This window comes from Natrix helvetica, assembly GCF_964273705.1.
Source record: "Natrix helvetica genome assembly, chromosome: 6".
NCBI lineage: Eukaryota > Metazoa > Chordata > Lepidosauria > Squamata > Natricidae > Natrix > Natrix helvetica.
This window is the reverse complement of record NC_138553.1, coordinates 78,869,965-78,889,183: the sequence shown is the minus strand read 5'-3', so window position 1 is coordinate 78,889,183 and position 19,219 is coordinate 78,869,965. Positions and strand designations below refer to the sequence as shown.

At 44.8% G+C, this 19,219-nt stretch overlaps 1 protein-coding gene across 3 annotated transcripts in view; it reads right to left on the bottom strand.

The window, feature by feature from the left end:
- Window positions 1-19,219, bottom strand: part of FAM185A (family with sequence similarity 185 member A) — a 45,561-nt gene that overhangs the window by 16,779 nt on the left and 9,563 nt on the right. For 2 of the 3 annotated variants that reach the window (XM_081958013.1, XM_081958015.1), the window contains exons 4-5: window positions 17,860-17,998; window positions 11,299-11,340 (exon numbers count right to left, since the gene is read on the bottom strand). In XM_081958013.1, the coding sequence (XP_081814139.1) occupies window positions 11,299-11,340; window positions 17,860-17,998 (181 nt within the window). The remainder of the gene's footprint in view (window positions 1-11,298; window positions 11,341-17,859; window positions 17,999-19,219) is intronic. The other variant, XM_081958014.1, reaches the window with a different exon arrangement.

The window sequence follows — 19,219 nt, the reverse complement described above, 5'->3', positions numbered from 1 at the left end:
ACATGATGGAGACATGCTGGAAATCTTAACTGGGAAATATTAAAAGGAAGATCCACAGTTTGATTAAAGGCCTGGAGACTAAAATATACAAAGAACGATTGCAGGATTTGAGTTTGGCTAGTCTAGAGGAAAGAAGGACTAGGGGGGACATGATAGCAGTCTTCCAGTATATGAGGGGTTGCCACAAAGAGGAGGGGGTCAACTTATTTTCCAAATCACCTGAAGACAGGACAAGAAACTATGGATGGGAACTAATCAGGGAGAGAAGCAACCTAGAAATAAGGAGAACTAATTTCCTGACAGTGAGAACAATTAACCAGTGGAACAGCTGGCCTCCAGAAGTTGTGGGTGCTCCGTCTCTGGAGGTTTTTAAGAAGAGATTGGACAGCTACTTGTCTGAAATGGTATAGGGTCTCCTGCTAGAGCAGGGGGTTGGACTAGAAGACCTCTAAGGTCCCTTCCAGATTCTATTCTACTCTTCTCTTCTCTTCTCTACTCCTATTCCATTCCATTCCTATCTATCCTATCCTCCCCCCCTCCCCCCCCTCTCATAGACACACACTTATTTTTAGCTAGTTTTGGGGATTCTCTCATCTCAAAAGTCAGAATTTGGCATTTTGCTTTTGCACCACTGTTGGCTGCATATCTATGTGTTTTACAAAATCTTTTTTTTTTGAACATATTTCAGAAGAAGCATTAAGGCCAAGTGATGGTCACTGGGCCAAGGACATTCAGAATCTACCAACTTTGAGCAAGGACTTCCAGAGGATGTCAAGAATCAGTGCGTCTGAGATGCAACAGGATTGCAGATTTTTATCTGTGGCTTAAGAGAGACCGTATGCGTAAGGATCCTAATACAAATCAGGTTGTGCATTCGCACACATAGCAGAATAACAGAGTTGGAAGGGACCTTGGAGGTCGTCTAGTCCAGCCCCCTGCCTAGACCGGAAACCCTACAACACTTCAGACAAATGGCTATCCAACATCTTCTTAAAGACTTCAAGTGTTGGGGCATTCACAACTTCTGGAGGCAACTTCTGTTCCACTGATTAATTGTTCTCACTGTCAGGAAGTTTCTCCTCAGTTCTAAGTTGCTTCTCTCCTTGATCAGTTTCCACCCATTGCTTCTTGTTCTACCCTCAGGTGTATTGGAGAATAGATTGACTCCCTCTTCTTTGTGGCAACCCCTGAGATATTGGAAGACTGCTATCATGTCTCCCCTAGTCCTTTTCACCAAACTAGACCAGGGGTTGGCAACCTTAAAGAGCCACAAAGGTCCTAACCGGAAGCCCCCGTTCAATTGTAGAGCCAGCCGGAAGTCCGCTTCCCCCACCATAGAGTCTCCTCCTAGGCGCGGGGTCCTTTTTCCTCCACCTGTCCTAACTGAAAGCCCTATCAATTGTGGAGCCCACCAGCAACAGGGAGCTGCAGCAGAGGGAGGAAAGAGCCACATGCGGCTCCAGAGCTGCGGGTTGCTGACCCCTGAACTAGACATACCCAGTTCCTGCAACCGTTCTTCACATGTTTTAGCCTCCAGTCCCCTAATCATCTTCGTTGCTCTTCTCGGCACTCTTTTCTAGAGTGTGCACAAACACACACAGACAAACACACAATGCTTCTGCTCAGGATGAGTGATCTGTCTTTTGTACTGAGGAGGTGGAAACGTTTTGGGGTTCACGAAAGTTGGGCAATGCCTGAAAGGAGGGGGAAGAAAGCCAGATCTGGCAAGAATCTACCTCTGGATTACATCATTTTGGCCCTGCCAACTATTTCCCTAAATAGTGAGCCATCTGACTTTAATCAGCCTTGGAAAGAGTTGCACGTACAGCATTTAAAACCACAGCAGTGAAGTCAGCAGACTGAAACACATGGAATTCCAGGAGGGGGACATCACAATTGCCAACCATCCACCATGCGCCTTCCAACATAGCGTGTCTGATGTTGACATGCTGTAAGAAATTGTGGTTGGCTTCTAACGAATAAGAAGAGGAGGAGGAGGAGGAGGAGGACGGGAAAGAGTTGCTAATCTCAGACTTGTGGAGCATCTGGGAGCTCCCCTGGGGCTTCCAGAGTGGTTAGGAAGCAATGGTTCAACTTAGGAGACCTCTGCAAAATTGACTGGTGCTCTTCGTTGGAAGATCTACCCAGGTTTCACCAAGTTGCAAGGACTGACCAACTTTGCCTAGACTCAGAAGTGAAGTAGGGCTGGAGCAGTGGTGGGTTCCAGCCGGTACGGCCCGGAACGACCCAGTACAGCTGTATTGGTAGTAGTTGGGAGGAGCGGCCGCCGTACCGGTACGGTGGCTCGTTTGGCCTCCGCCCCCACCGCCGCCTGCGTTCCTTACCTGTTTGCCAATTGCGCATGTGTGCACAGTGTGTGGTGCCTGCGCGACCTCCGACGAGCAGCTGGGTGTCGCAGGGGCGGTGGAGTGCTCATGCATGCGCAGTGCACGTCTGGTGCGTGCACGAACGGACCACGAACAGCGTACTGGAAGCGAAGGTAAGGCAACCCACCACTGGGCTGGAGTTGGTTAGTACTAGGATGGGAGACCACCAAGGAACCCTCAAGCCTGTAAATGTCCTGGCAAAAGATTATTGTAACCCGTTTCCGATTGTTGCCAAGGAGAGTGCATGGTCCTGCACATGAATTAACAGGTATCTCAACTGAAAGGAGACCAATTTATGTCTACTCTGGTGGCTCTTGATAGCTCCATTGTAAGAGATCTTAAATCCTATTTGACTGCCCCGACACATCACAGTTACTCTGCAGCAAGGGTGTCCAACTTTGGCAAGGTTGTGGACTTCAACATGGCTTGCCTGAGGAATTCTGGGAGTTGAAGTTCACAGATTTTAAAATTGCCAAGGTTGGACACCTCTGGTCTACGGGATTAATGTGAATCATCTGGTTTGCTCTTCTCTAAAATACATACTTATCGTAGGCGTGTGTTCTTTCATTGTGCTAACATGTATTTGTCGGATGATGATGCAACAACAGCTTACAAGGACGTCCAGATCATACAACGGAACAAATAAATTTCAGAGCTGGTTCATATAATGCCCTGTGTGTCTTCCAAGTATGCGTTCATGTGAACAGATGTGTTCATAGCCATGCTATTTACTCAGGAATAGAGTAGCGTAGAGTAAAATAGAGTTGTTAGTTGCGAAGTCGTGTTTGACCCATCGCGACCCCATGGACAATGTTCCTCCAGGCCTTCCTGTCCTCTACCATCCTCTGGTATGGTACCAAACTCACCCCTATTGCTTCAGTGACTCCATCCAGCCACCTAATTCTCTGCCGTCCCCTTCTTCTTTTGCCCTCCATCTTTCCCAGCATGAGGCTCTTCTCCAGGGAGTCCTTCCTTCTCATTAGGTGGCCAAAGTCTTTGAGTTTCCTCTTTAAGATCTGGCCTTCTAAAGAGCAGTCAGGGTTGATCTACTCTAAGAATGACAGAGTAGAGTAGCATAGCGTAGTGTAGCTTAGAGTAGAGTAAAATCCTGATTATGGGTGGAGTCTTAATTATTCTAGATCTCTAAGATTCTGCCCTTGGCTGGTGGAATCTTTATGGCATTGATGGTAAACCTTTTTGGCACTCAGTGCTGAAAAGCTCACATGGAAACATCACGTGCACGCGTGCGTGCTTATCAGGGCCATGCTCTGGAAAAGCCAAACTTCTGTGTTCTAATGCGCATGCACGCTTGACGATCAACTGGCTGGCGTGCATGTGCAGGCCAGTTTTTGGTACTGCTGCGCGCACAAAGGGATCACGCTCTGGAAAAGCCAAACTTTTGGGTTCTGTCACGCATGCACATCCCACAATCAGCTGGCCGGCGCGCATGCGCACACCAGTTTTCAGCACTGCCACCCACGCGAAGGACAGCACATCAGAAACCCAAAAAATGCAAGGCCACATGTGCCAAGTAACATGGCTTCGTGTGCCACTTTGGACAAGCGTGCCATAGGTTTGCCATGGGAATATCTCTTTCAATATTTGGAAAGAGCGCAGACAAGAGCTACAAAGATGATTAGCGGACCAGATGATGAAGAGTTGCAAGAACGGAGTACATTGCCGGAAGGAAAGAGATTCTTGCTTCGTTTTTTTCATAAGTCAAAAACATAAGCTTGGATCCAAGTGGAGGAGAAACATCAGCAATGAAAAATTCAACAAATGTTTCCTCAGAAAGAATGGGAGGTTTTTATCTTATCAAGCTTTCTTCCTCACTTCCAAATCTCTTTTTAACAGATCAAGATTAACTGGCCCCACGGGCGAGAGGAAGAAAGCCGCGAGACAAATATAAAGGAGAAGCCACTTTGTGACGTCTACCGTATGTCTAAATTTAACGTTTCCCAGACGTGGCGCGCAAACGTCCTTGGTTCTTGGAATCGGTAATAGTTAGACTCTTAGATGCTAACGCTCATCAAGACCTCAGGAAATGAATTAATTAAAGCACTATCAGTTACTTTCTTGAGTGGAGCAGTGGCCTAAAGGAGGAGCTCTTGAGTCACAATCAGGAGGCTGTGAGTTCGAGCCTAGGTAGAGGCAGGTATTTCTCTCTCTGGGCACAACGAGAATATGCGTACCGTATTTTTCGGAGTATAAGACGCACCCTTTTCCCTCAAAAAAGAGGCTGAAAATCTGGGTGCGTCTTATACACTGAATACAGCATTTTTTGCCTCCCGAAACCCTGCCCCCTTCACCAAAATGGCCATGCATAGCCTTTAGGAGGCTTTCAGAGTGCTCCGGGGGGCTGGGGAGGGCAGATATGAGGGGAAAACAGGGTGTTTTTTGCTCAATTTCACCCCCCCCAGCCCCCAGGAGCACTCTATAAGCCTCCTAAAGGCTATGCATGCCCCTTTTTTGACAAAAAAACAGGCCCGTTCTTGCAAAAAACAGGCTGTTTTTTGCTCGTTTTTGACCCCACCTCACCCCCAGGAGCGCTCTACAAGCCCCCTAAAGGCTATTCATGCCCTTTTTTTTTTGAAAAAAAAAACACAGCCCATTTTCGCGAAAAATGGGCCTTTTGGGGAAGTCTGCAGAGTGCAACAACTTTTTAAAAAAAATTGCCTCTTCAAAATTTTGGTGCGCCTTATACTCTGAAAAATATGGTAACTCCGCATTGGTGACAGGAAGGGCATCTGGCCAGTAAATACTCAGCTCCATTCAGTTGCCCAGACTCCACCTCGCAGGGATTATGGGGTTATGGGGAATTATGGGGTTATTAAAAAGAAGAGGACTATCAGTTACCTTCTTAAGGACAGGAGAATCAGAGTGAGGTGATAGATGGTCATATTGTGATTCAACAATCCATTTTTCTGGATGTTCAGGAACAGCGTCTCCACAAAGGGAAGACTTGACAGAAAAGGAATGATCTTGAGAAATGCACTTTCGCTTCCAAACCAAACGGCAACTAATGGAAATCAATTTACATTATTAGAACAATATGAGGGTAACTCCCCAAAAGAAAGAACAGCGGGGGATTCTAGATCCCGAAAGTGTTCGGTAGATATCTCAGACAAAACCAGATGCAACTAATCAGTGAGATAAATGCATCAAGACCAATAAATTCAGCGCCGTCAATTCATTTTGGGATAAATGGAAATAATTGCCTGTGTGTGGCGAAACAATCTGGACTGAATTATTGGCGTGTGTGATGTCTCGGGTGTGTGTTTTAACACTATTTTCTCCTCCATTTGAATCCAAGCTAATGTTTTTGACTTATTAAAAACAAAACAAGAAACTATTTTCCTCTGATGTGATATCCAAGCGATCATAGGTATGTATGTATGTATGTATGTATGTATGTATGTATGTATGTATGTATGAAAGTATGTATGTATGTATGTATGTATGTATGTGTATGTATGTATGTATGTATGTATGTATGTATATGTATTTGTGTTACAACCCCTGGTATGCCTAAATATGGGAGGAAGGTCACTACTCCCTCTTTCTGTCCTTCGGCTCATCACAGAAGACCATGCAGGCAGAAAACCATATTTTTATTTTTAATGTTGCCTTTTTATTTATTTATTTATCAGTACAAATACAACATGTGTGTGTGTGTGTGTGTGCGTGTGTGTGTGTGTGCGCGTGTGTGTATTTGTGTTACAACCCCTGGTATGCCGAAATATGGGAGGGAGCTCACTCCTCCCTCTTTCTGTCCTTCAGCTCATCACAGAAAACCATCCAGGCAGAATCTGCCTAATATGTAACACATCCCAGGTTCAATTCCCAGTAAGGGTATGGCTAGCTGATGAGAGCTAAATAGCTTGAAATAGATCTATACTAGTCTCCCTTCATTTATTTATCAGCACAAATACAACACACACACACACACACACACACACACACACAAATATATATTGCACATGTACTGGGATACTACAGCCTAGATTACAATTTCTGAGGTTTCAAGGGTATCTATTTAGACGGGTAAATTAACAGCTATCTACCTGTCCAATAAGATTAGGGGTAGGGTCTAGATCAGTGATGGCAAACCTTTTCGGGACTGAGTGCCCAAACCGGAACACGCATGGATGTGCATGTGCCAGAAGCCCAAGGACCAGCTGGCCAGCCCGTGCAGGTAGTCTTTGGGTTTCCGGCACGCACATGCACACCGTCCAACTGGTCTGTGTGCGCACTGGAGCACCAGAAAATCGAAGACCAGCTGGCCAGCCCGCCATGCCTATTTTTTGGCTATTTTCAGGCTGTTTTGGGGGCCGTTTCAGGCCGTTCAGCACCCGCGAAAACCAGCATGTGCACCTGGCACCAGAAGAGCAGCTGGCAACGGTGCGCATGCCCACAGAGAGGGCTCTGCTTGTCACCTCTGCTGTGACGCATGCCATAGGTTTGTCATCATGGGTCTAGGTTTATTCTAAGTCTCTAAGTTTCTGCCCTTGGATGGTAGGACTGCCCTCATTCTTTTTCAATATTTGGAAGGAGTGCAGAGAAGAGCACCAAAGATGATTAGGGGCCTGGAGGATGAACGGTTTCAGGAATTGGGTATATCGAATTAAATGGAAATGAGGACTAGGGGTGACATGATAGCAGTCTTCCAATATCTCAGGGGATGCCACAAAGAAGAGGAGACAACCTATTCTCTAAAGCACTTAAAGGCAGGACAAGAAGCAATGGGTGGAAATTAATCAAGGAGAGAACCAACCTAGAGCTAAAAAGAAATTAATCAGTGGAACAGCTTGCCTCCAGAAGTTGGGGGGGGGGAGGACTCCATCCCTGGAGGCTTTTAAGAAGAAATTGGACAGCCATTTGTCTAGAATGTTATAGGGTCTCCTGCTTGGGCAGGAGGTTGGACTAGAAGACCTCCAAGGTCCCTTCCAATTCTGTTTTTCTGCTAAACAAGATACTTTCCCGGGTGGCGCCTTTGCGGCCTCTCCGGCGGCAACGATCCACCCTGGCCCCTTGGTTTACCGAGGAGCTGAGGGTGATGAAATGCCGCAAGAGACGTCTAGAGAGTCGTTGGAGATCCTCTCGTTCCGAACTTGATCGAACACAGGCACGAGCCCATTTAAGGACGTACCTTGTGGCATTGAGAGTGGCCAAACGCCAATATTGTGCCACTCTCATTGCATCCGCAGAGAACCGCCCTGCCGCCCTGTTTCGGGTGTCCCGCTCCCTCTTGTTTCAGAGGCCGCGGGAGGCCCCTCTACAGGGTAGAGCAGAGGAATTTGGGAAATATCTGCAGGATAAAATCGCTCAAATCCGGAAGGATTGGGTCCCTTTCAGTGGCCCAGTGGAGACGTCCGTGGCGAGTCTTGAGGAATCGACCTGGGAGGAGTTTGACTTGGTTGCCATCGAGGATTTGGACAGAATGCGTGGACGACTGCGACCCACCACATGTTTATTGGACCCGTGCCCCTCCTGGCTTGTACTGGCATCCTGGGAGGTTACACGAGACTGGCTCCTGGACCTAGTGAACGCCTCGCTGAGCGAGGGGTCTCTCCCGGCCGCCTTGAAAGAGGCGGTGGTGAGACCCTTGCTCAAGAAGCCTTCCCTGGATCCTTTGGAGCTGGCCAATTATCGTCCTGTCTCCAACCTTCCCTTTTTGACGAAGGTTGTAGAGAGTGTGGTGGCCTACCAGTTTCCACGGCATCTGGAGGAAAATGATTATCTAGACCCGCGCCAGTCCGGCTTCCGCCCCGGTCACAGCACGGAGATGGCCTTGGTCGCGTTGGTGGATGATCTCTGGAGGGCCAGAGACAGAGGTTGTTCCTCTATCCTGGTCCTATTAGACCTCTCGGCGGCTTTTGATACCATCAACCATGGTATCCTGCTGCGCCGGCTGGAGGGGTTGGGGGTCCGGGGCACCGTTTTGCGGTGGTTCGGCTCCTACCTTTCTGGCCGGACGCAGCGTGTGTTGGCAGGGGAGGAGAGGTCGACCCTACGCCCCCTTACTTGTGGGGTGCCACAGGGGTCGGTCCTCTCGCCACTCCTGTTCAACACATATATGAAGCCGCTGGGTGAGATCATCCGTGGTTTCGGGGTGGGATACCATCTGTACGCTGATGATACTCAGCTGTACTTTTCCACCCCGAACCACCCCAACGAGGCCATCGAAGTGATGTCCCGGTGTGTGGAAGCCGTACGGATCTGGATGGATGACAACCGACTCAAACTCAACCCCTCCAAGACGGAGTGGCTGTGGGTACCGGCTCCCCGGTTCAGCCAATTAATTCCATCATTGGCCATCAGGGGCATTCAACTTGCCCCCATGGAGCGGGCGCGCAATTTGGGCGTCCTCCTGGATGCCCGGCTGTCCATGGATGACCATGTGACAGCCGTGGCAAGGGGGGCGTTCCACCAGGTTCGCCTGGTGCGCCAATTGCGCCCCCTACTGGACCGGGACGCCTTACGCACAGTCACTCATGCGCTGGTGACGTCTCGCTTGGACTACTGTAACGCTCTCTACATGGGGCTTCCCTTGAAATGCACCCGGAGGCTACAGTTGGTCCAGAACGCAGCCGCGCGGGTAATTATGGGGAGTACTAGGTACTCCCATGTGACACCATTCCTGCGCGAGCTGCACTGGCTTCCTGTGGTCTATCGGGTGCGTTTCAAGGTTTTGATAACAATCTTTAAAGCGCTCCATGGCTTAGGACCTAGTTACTTGCGGGATCGTATTCTGCCCCATACATCCCTGCGACCAATCCGCTCGCACAGAGAGGGCCTCCTCCAGGTGCCGTCCACCAGACAGTGTCGAGGGGCGGCGCCTAGGAGTAGAGCCTTCTCTGTGGCGGGCCCAGCCCTGTGGAATGACCTCCCCCCGGATATTAGGAATACCTCTGACCTCCGCTCCTTTCGTGTAAAGCTCAAGACCCACCTTTTTCAAGTTGCTGGCCTGGCTCAACTTTGATCCAACTATATCGCTCCTGACGGGTTTTTTATTTGGGGTATTTTAATTATATTCAATTTATTTAGGGGTTTTTAAACATTGTGTTTTTACTTGTTTTTATCTATCAGTTCACCTCCTCCTTGTATATGTCGTATATATGTCTTGGTATATGTTTTGTTATATGTATGTCGATATATTTATTTCCTATGTTTTGTTGTACGCCGCCCCGAGTCCTTCGGGAGAGGGTGCGGCTAAGAAATAAATATTTATTATTATTATTATTATTTCTTGTTCTAACAGGATTAATTGACTGAATTCCTCAGGGAACTAGGGAAGAAATTCTGCATTCTGAAAACATTTGAAACCCCGACTTAGTGCCCTATCAAAATAAATTTCTTTTGCTTGCCAACACACCACTGAGAAATAATTGCTTACTTATGCTAAGTGCCAAACTACAAGAATGAACAACTGATTAACAAGCTTAGATCCTTTGATAAGGCCACACTAAAATTTGATATTGTTTAATTTAATATGGGAAGCTGTCACATTTGTGTGTCTGTGTGTGTGTGTGTGTCTCTGTGTGTGTATCTCTCTATATAAAAGCCAAGTACCACACACGCATCATGAAATCTCCAGAACCGTAAAGCCTACAAGCTTGAAATTTGGCACGTATGTTCCTCTTGGCTTCCCACCTGAAAATAATTCTGTTCCAACCACCAGTTGCCTTATATTAACATGCTCTGATGCTAAGGAGTTATACTCCCCCTCCCCACTTGAAAAGAACTCTGTTCCAACTGCCAGTTGCCTCACATTCCGTTACCTCAGTTCAAACTGGCAGACATTCCACTCCTTCACTCAGGAACGGTCTGGGGCTCCTTATAGTACTAAAGTTGGTACCTCAACAAAATGTCCACGCCTTCCACCTACGGAACCGCTTCCGGACTCAAGACGGCGGGGAACAATATTCCCTTATTTGTTTCAATCACTGACCACTACTTGGCCAACAGATTGTGAACTGAATTTCTCCTGCATAGCACGATCACATAGTTTCATCGCGAACCACAGGTATCCAGCTAGTATACATACATACATATTTTATTACATATTATATATACATCGCGTAGCGTAACGTAACATAAAACATAATATAAATATATGTGTATACACCAAAATGCCCGAGAGACTGAGGAAATCCTCAAAAACGTCATTCGGTGTCTTGCTCAGTTTAGGTAAATTAACGCACACACACAAACACTATTTATAACATAGGTGAATATTAAAAAGAACAAAAGCAGCTTCTCATATGATGTCATTTGACCTTAACTTGATACGGCCATTTCAATAGCAGATTTTTTTCCCCCCATCTAGATCAGTATTTCTCAAACTTGGCAACTTTAAGATGCATGGACTTCAAGCTCCCAGAATTCCCCAGGCAGAGTTGAAATCCACACCTCTTAAATTTGCCAAGTATGAGAAACCCTGGTCTAGACTATTTCCCTGCAAATATCTGAACCGTGAAGATGCTGAAGTAATGAGCTTAGCAACCCCCGTGCGTTTGAAGCAGAGCGAAGGATTATCGCCCACTGAGCCACATCGTAATTCATGGTTTATAAACTTACAATGAAAGGATTCGCAGAAGATGCGAGGCCAGAGAAAAAATCAAATAAGCAGCAGGGTGGGCTTAGCATGAGGTATGAACATACCTATTTCCTGCCAAGGGGTTTAACTGCCACCCTGCTATGAATCCTTACGGATTACGGTACATTCAATCTGTGTTGAGCTTGTAGTAAAACGGGCAATCGTGGAACTGAAATCACCGCAGACGGACCGTTGAATCCAAATTCATTAAAAAAAAAAAGTCCAATCACAGCTGCCCAAATTTTCCATCCATAGAACTGATTTTTAATTAAAAACAAGGGCGTGAACAAGAAAAAGAGAACGAGGACTTACCAACTGTGATGCTTCCTGTTTTGGTCTCCAAGGTAATATCGCCTGTAACGAAATTGGAAGAGCGGTGGGTATTTCAAAATGCGAGGGTCACTTCACACAGCGCAATCTACAGCGGTGCGCAAGCAAGACGCCAGAGGGGATTGAAACCAGCTATGAATTGAATCAGAGGTTCTTATTCGTAGTATTATCAGGCGCAAAGGAATCAGGATTGTACGTGAAGTTGCGGTTTCAGAATATTTATTACTCAAGCTTATACACAAGAATCTATAGTCAACTATCCGGGTTCCAAATAGCACCCAAAAGTAAATCAGAATCCAAAGCAAAGTATTGCTCAAAGTTCCAATTTATTAAGAGAGCCATGTTGGCACATCTGGGAAAACGCGGATTTGAAAGCTTCCCGGTTTTTCCCACCCAGTTGAAAGTTCAAGATCTTGCCTCCACACCCATAAATCCATCACATGATCTAAACTCCCACTACCCTGCTGGCAGCTTCCACCCATCCAGTTCCAGTCAGGTGCAGAGGTGCGAAGACAAAGGATGACCTTGGCTTTCTAGAAAGAATTTTGTTATGGCTACATAGCATCTAACTCTCCCATTTTCCCACAATAGAAAATGCATAGTAGAATAATAGAAAGTGTGGCAGGCCAAAGATCCAAAAGAAAAGATGGCTGCAGGCCTGACAGTCAACTAAGTTTCGGTATTAAACTGCGGCCGGATGAGGGTCGATACAATTCAAGAGAAGTTGGACTTGGACCATTCGTGGCAATGTAACGATTCTAGGCTGATGACTTGCTTAACTCCCCCCACCAGCTCTGCCCGCTCTTTTCCTACAAATATGTTCCACACACCCACATCCACGTAAAGGCAGAATGAAACCGACTGTATTATTGGATGTACAGAAATATACAAATAGTCCTTGACTTATGATCACAACTGAACCCAAAATTTCTATTGCTGATTTACGGTTGTTAAGTCAATCACTGCAGTTGTTAAGTTAGTAACATGGATGTTAAGTGAATCTGGCTTCTTGCGGACTTTGCTTGTTATAAGGACGCGTAAGGGGATCACATGAACCCAGGACACTGCAACTGTCATAAATATGAGTCAGTTGCCAAGCGTCCGAATTTGATCACCTGACCATGGGGATGCTGAGAAAAATTACAGTGCCATTACAAACGAATGCTAAAGATGTTCCACCGGTGCCCAATTCATTTTCCACACTATGTTGCAGGGATATAGTGGGAGTGGTGCGGTGGCCTAGAGATGGAGCTCTCACCTCACAATCAGGAGGCTGTGAGTTCAATCCTAGGTAACGGCAGATATTTCTCTCTCTGGGCACATTGAGAATATATCTCCTGAACAAAACTCCGCATTGGTGACAGAAGGGCATCCGGCCATTAAAACACTCTGCTAGCTCCATTCAAGTTGCCCAGACTCCACCCTTCAAAGGATTATGGGGTTGTTAAATGAAGATGATGTTGCAGGAATATAGGGCTATTTTTAACAAATTGTAGCTTCGTTTTATTTTATTTTTATTGAATCTCCCTCCTTATTTTTCTCTTTCTCTCTGTGTGTCCTCCCCCTCCTCCCTGACGCTGGCAGATTCCATGCAAGATCTGGCTTTAAACTAATCCCAGGAAGAATAAATTTTCCAAGATGCAGTTATCGTCTCTTAGATAAAGCATAAAGGCTGAATTGAAGAAGTCTTGGCTCAATTCAGAGACAGAATAGGGAAGCTATCTTGCCATCAAAGCACCATTCATAGCCTGGCCTACTACTCTGAGATAAAAGCATTGCTTAACTATAAACTAGTATCTCTCAATCACAACTTGGAAAGCGGTAGGAGATACTAGAACCACGATGGCGAACCTTCGACAGGCACGCAAGCTGTCGCCCCAGCTCAGTTCCACCACGCATGCGCGCGCCCCTCCTGTGGCCAGCTGATTTTTGGGTCTCTGTCGCGCATGCATGGGGGGACAGGGCGCATGTGGGGGGGTTGCGCATGCACGCGTGGGGTGGAAGGGTGCACACAGGGGGTCATGTGTGCATGCGCGGGGTCACATGCGAATGTGAGGGGGAATGGGCGCATGCAGGGGATTGCGTGCATGTCCGGGGTCATGGGGTCATGTGCGCATGTGCGGGGTTGGGGCACAACTGTGGGAGTCATGCACACATGCGTGGGAATGGGGCACATGGGAGGCATGCACATTGCATTATGGCTGCACACGCAGCGTTGAAAAGGTTAGCTATCACTGTGCTAAAATTCTAGCAACTTCCAGGTTGTTTTTCACCCAGCTAAAATATTTTTCAGAGTACCAAACACACAAAGGTTGCCTTAATGGTATCATAACCTTCTTGCATCGACTTGTTTATTAGCATTAATTCAAGTACTATCTCTATTCTTATTTTTGTTTTAGCACAGCAGCTCCTCATTTCAATTCTTCGCTGTATTAGGATCGCTCCCAAGCTCTAGCACGTTTTTATAATTCATTTATTTCTTGGATATTTTTTTTTACTCTTTCTAAGGCATGATGCTCAAACCGGTTAAAAATAATTAACAAGAACGAAATAAATTGAAACCACCCGTAAGGCAAACCACACCGCGCCACCACAAGTATTGCAAATAAATCAATTATATAATAACAACCTAATATTTCAGTGGCTCAATTGAAAAGGATCTGGTTTGCATTCTTTTTCGTCAAGTAACATCCACTGTCACTTTGAGTTTGTAACTTCAAGAAAACACAAAGTGCTTTAGAATCAACAAAGCCTTGCAAAATTAAATCAAGGGAAGAAAATTCAACATGTCATTTGGAAGAGGAACTTTTATTTTAAAAAATGGTGCAGTCAAGCAACTATGCCACCAAAGACCAGGATATAATAAACTCTGTCCTTTGCCTGCATTCTTAAATAAAAATGCATATTATCTTATATTATCTGATTTGCCACTATGGCTGACATCCAGAAAATCCCAGCAAAGTTGGGACAATAATCATGAAGTATTGACAGAAACAACTTGATGCATTCCTATTTTCTGTTCCTTATGAACAAGAATTAGAAACACTTTCCTGCACGTCTACATTGTACTGCTTAAAAAGGATGATAGAAGTCAAAGTTATTTTTCTCTACGGAAACCCGCATACTCAAACATCTCTCTTTCTTAAGAAAGGCGTTTATTTACTTCATAGTTTTTCAATTCTGTCAAGCCTGAGGAATCTAAACTACAGGTAGTCCTCGACATACGGCCACAATTGAGCCCACGATTCAGGTGTTAAGTGACTTTTACAACTTTTCTTGCCACCGTTGCTAAGCGAATCGTTGCAGTTGTTAACAACCTGTTTGTTAAGCGAACCTAGCTTCCCAATTGATTTTTAATTGCCAGACAGTCGCAAAAGGGGATCACATGGGACCCTGCAACCGTCATAAATATGAATCAGTTGCCAAGCACCCAAATTTTGATTATGTGACTATGGGGATGTTGCAACGGTCGCAATGTTGCATTCATTTTATTCAGAGCTGTTTCTAACTTTGAACGGACACTGAATGAAGCGCTATAAGTCAAAGACTTATAACATCTTAATTTCCCATGGAACATAAGTCATCAACATACCCTTCTACATATATGCTAAAGAATAAGCACGTTCAGTTACTCTCAAACATGTGGGACATATACCTCAACTTGATATTTCTAGAACATTCTGTAGCAAAAAAAAACAAAACACCAGGCAGAATAATGGTATCAGTGTTCAAATTATATTTTTTAAACTGGCTGTGATACTTAATTCTTTTGCTATATCCTGCCATAAAATTATGTTTTTTTTTACAGGGAAAGTGTGGAAACAGAATACTTTATGTTTGCCTAAAAGCATCCAAAACAGCCTTTTTGTGACAGCCAAATTTATAGTCCAACCCAACAGTCTACATTAAAAACCTATCCGTCAAAACATGAGTCTCAGTAAACCAGCTTCGCGGTTCAGCATGGCTATTCCTTGGAATGTAATTTAAAAAAAACATCAAGTTTTATTTATTTATTCGATCCTGTGTGTTGGCTCAGCCTTTCTGGCTCTTTTCGAACCGTTGGCCTAACAGCCCAAGTTTGAGCCAACCTCCAATTTCATTAGAAATGAAAATGAAATGGTTTTCAATGCAAGGATGGGTGGGGAGAGAAGAAAGAACAAACACACACACACACACACACACACACACACACACACACACAGAAAGAACGAACAAAAAACCAAAGAACAAACAAACAGACAAAACAAAAGAGGTAAAAAACAACAACGAGGGATTACCGCGTTGCTAAAGTTCTGACCACTGATGGATAATCTTATTGCTGAATACTAACTCCTGCTCTGAATTTTTGTGGCAGAATTCTCCAACCAGCAAATAATAATAATAATAATAATAATAATCCACAAACTAGGAATCCGGATGAATTGCAACTCGCAGGCCTCCCCCACATCCTAACCACCAGTAGAAAAAATACAAGATATTCCATCATTCAACGCCTTTCAAATGCTAGCTGGCAATCCCCAGACTTAGGACACAGGGCAGTCTACCAACAGTGGGAGAGTGTTTGGCAGTAGAAAAGGCTGGTTTTCTGCCTCTCAACCAGCCCAAACTTCAGGGAAGCATCTCCAGCCAAATCAGAAGGCGTTGTGAGGTTGGGGAGGAACATGGGCCAGTCCTGGAGTCTGGGGAAGGTTCTGATGAGGGCTCTGTGTCGGAGGCAGAGAGGGGACCAGGGCTGTCCAACAGTTATGAGCTGCCTTCAGAGTCAGACATTATTGGGGCAGAAGAATAGCTGGAGCCTGTTCCCGATGTGCGTATGTGCAGAGCTGCCAGGAGAAGGGAACTGCTAAGGAACAAGGGCCAACTCGGGAGTAAATAAATAAATAAATAAATAAATATTTATTTCTTAGCCGCACCCTCTCCCGAAGGACTCGGGGCGGCGTACAACAAAACATAGGAAATAAATATATCGACATACATATAACAAAACATATACCAAGACATATATACGACATATACAAGGAGGAGGTGAAGGCACAGGTGGATGGTGAATGGCCCCTTCCATAGGGAATAAAGAGGAGCGAAAGGGGAGTGGAGTTTGCAGGAGACAATTCGTTCAATTCATTAGGGTGAAGATCTGTTCGTGACTCTCAGGGACTCCTTGCCAAGTATTTTCTTGCACCACGTTGCGTTTGGAAGCTCTCCAAGCCTGATTAAGGTCCGTGGTTGTAAATTCACCCTTCAAAGACTGTTTGCCAGGACTTTGCTGGATGTGCATGAGAGGAATTCACATTGGCTTAATAAAAAGGGGTTTTTGTCGGGACGAGGAGCATGCATCGTGATTTGGTGAAGTCTAGGTCAGATCAGTAAGTCCCACAAAACATCCCAGTGATAATTTCTACCAAGGATAATGAAGCCCCTGTTCTCGGCAATGTTTCAGATCCAATTCTTCTATCCCAAAGGGGCTTTTTCAAGAGGAAATTGGACTTGGTTCTTGAAGATGTTTTTCCTTGAAGATGTTTCGCTTTTACATCCAAGAAGATTCTTAAGATTTTCAAAAGGCAACGGGACTTTCTTGCTTTTTCCTTGAAGACATTTCGCTTCTCATCCGAGAAGTTTCTTCAGTTCCAGAACTGACAAAGCTTCTTGGATGAAAAGTAAAATGCACGCCCTGCACTTACCTGTATCCGAAACGGGTCCCGTGGGAACTCCTGGGAGGGGCAGGAGGGGAGGGGCAGCCAGGAGTGGGATTTGGGGTTCTCCGAACTGCACAGAATCTTAAGTAGAAGTTCTTCCAAACCCCTGCAAACCCCCAACAGCCCACCCTTGGTACTGTTATGGTGCCAAGTTTGAACCTTGGTTGTTTTTGTAATTTGCATATTTTTAGCCACCTGGGATTGTTTTAATAGAACAAAGGCAGTTATATTCTTTTGTCAAAGCACCTGGAAGGGAGCATACTGCTTCCCTTTCGCCTTTCAGCTCCACTCCAGGAGCCTTCAGCTAGCCATAGCCTTGCTGGGATTCAAACTTGGGCTGTTTTTACTCATTTTAATCATTCCCTTGGCTCAGCTGATAAGGGAGGAGAGCTTGTGTCTTAGAGGTTAATACAACTGCCTAATATGTAAAAACAGCCCAAGTTCAAATAGCTTGAAATAGATCTATACTAATCTCCATTTATTTATCAGCAAAAATGTTATACATGCATATACATACATACATATTCATATTCATATTCAAATAAATACATAAAGTTTTAGTTCTGGGCAGCTTTTGGTAAAAGGCACCTGGGTTTTAGCTCATGTCAGGATACTTCTCAGAGAACATAATCTTAAGAAAAAGGTTCTATTTTGTTCGTTAATAGAATCGCGTTATCTTCAAAATCTGGCACAACTTGTAAGTTTCCCAAGGCACTTAAAAAATGGCTGTGCTATATTCAGCTTCATAAACAAAGGCAGGCACTAAACTGGGTACCAAAAAGAATACTTTTCCTAAAAAAGGCACTTGTTAGAGAAATGTTTCCCTAATAAAGTCTTTTTGCCCTCTTACCATGGGCGTTCCCCAGTAAGATGTCGCCAGCCGCTGAAGTCAGAAACGAGGAGTCGGCGTACAAATATTTAGCTTTGAGCAAACCGTTTTCACTTGTAACGTTAATGGATGATCCTTGTAGCTTTTCAATGTTCACCTTCTAAAGCAAAAATAAACCACACACAATAAAGTTGCATTAATTATTCTGACTCGCTGACAAATGACCACCTGGTCTAGTGGTTAAGGCACAAGGCTAGAATGCGGGAGACCCTGAACAACTAATTCACACCATGCTGAATTGTGCCCTACAATGTCAAACCATGTAGTAGGGCTATACTACTATTATCCTCCTGCTTATCTTTCTTACTACCTGTTCCTTTAGCTTCTTGTAACTATCACTTGGTTGTTTTTGCCTTACGATCGATGTTGATTGCTTTTATTTAGTATCCTATGACGATCGCTGAGTGTTGCATCTTATGATTTATGATGATTGTATTTTATGATTATGATCATGATTTAACACTTGTTGCTTGTATGTATGCCTAGAGCTTTTGCACCAGAAGCAAATTCCTTGTACGTCCAATCACACTTGGCCAATATAGAATAGAATAGAATAGAATAGAATAGAATAGAATTGTATTGTATTCATTCCATTTCCTATTCTGTTCTGTTCTGCTCTGCTCTACTCTATTCCTTCTCACTTTTGGCATGAAAACTAGCTGGGTGATTTTATGTTTTATGTGAATTATGTTACGCTACACCATGCTATGTATATATAATATATAATAGAATATATGTATGTGTGCATGTATGTATGTATGTATGTATGTATGCTAGCTGGATACCTATGGTTTGCGACAAAACTATGTGAACAGGCTATGCAGGAGAAATTCGGTTCACAATCTATTGGCTCGGTGGTGGTCAGTGATCGAAACACATAAGGGAATATTGCTCCCGCCACCTTGAGTCTGGAAGCAGTTCCATAGGTAGAAGGCGTAGACATTTTGGTGAGGTACCGACGTTTAGTACTGTAAGGAGCCCCGGATTGCTCCTGAGTGAAAGAGTGGAACGTCTGCCAGTTTGAACTGAAGTAATGAAATGTGAGGCAACTGGCAGTTGGAACAGAGTTCTTTTCAGGTGGGGAGGGAGAGTAGAATGTCTAACTACTTAGCATCAGAGTGTGTTAATATAAGGCAACTGGCAGTTGGAACAGAGTTCTTTTCAAGTGGGGAAGGGGAGTAGAATTCCTTATCAGAGTGCATTAATTACTGTATAAGAAATATTAATGATCTGATGGTCATTTTGAAAAATCCTTTCTTAGCGAGCACCTAGAAGCTGAGAGGAACATATGTGCCAAATTTCACATTTGTAGTTTTTACGG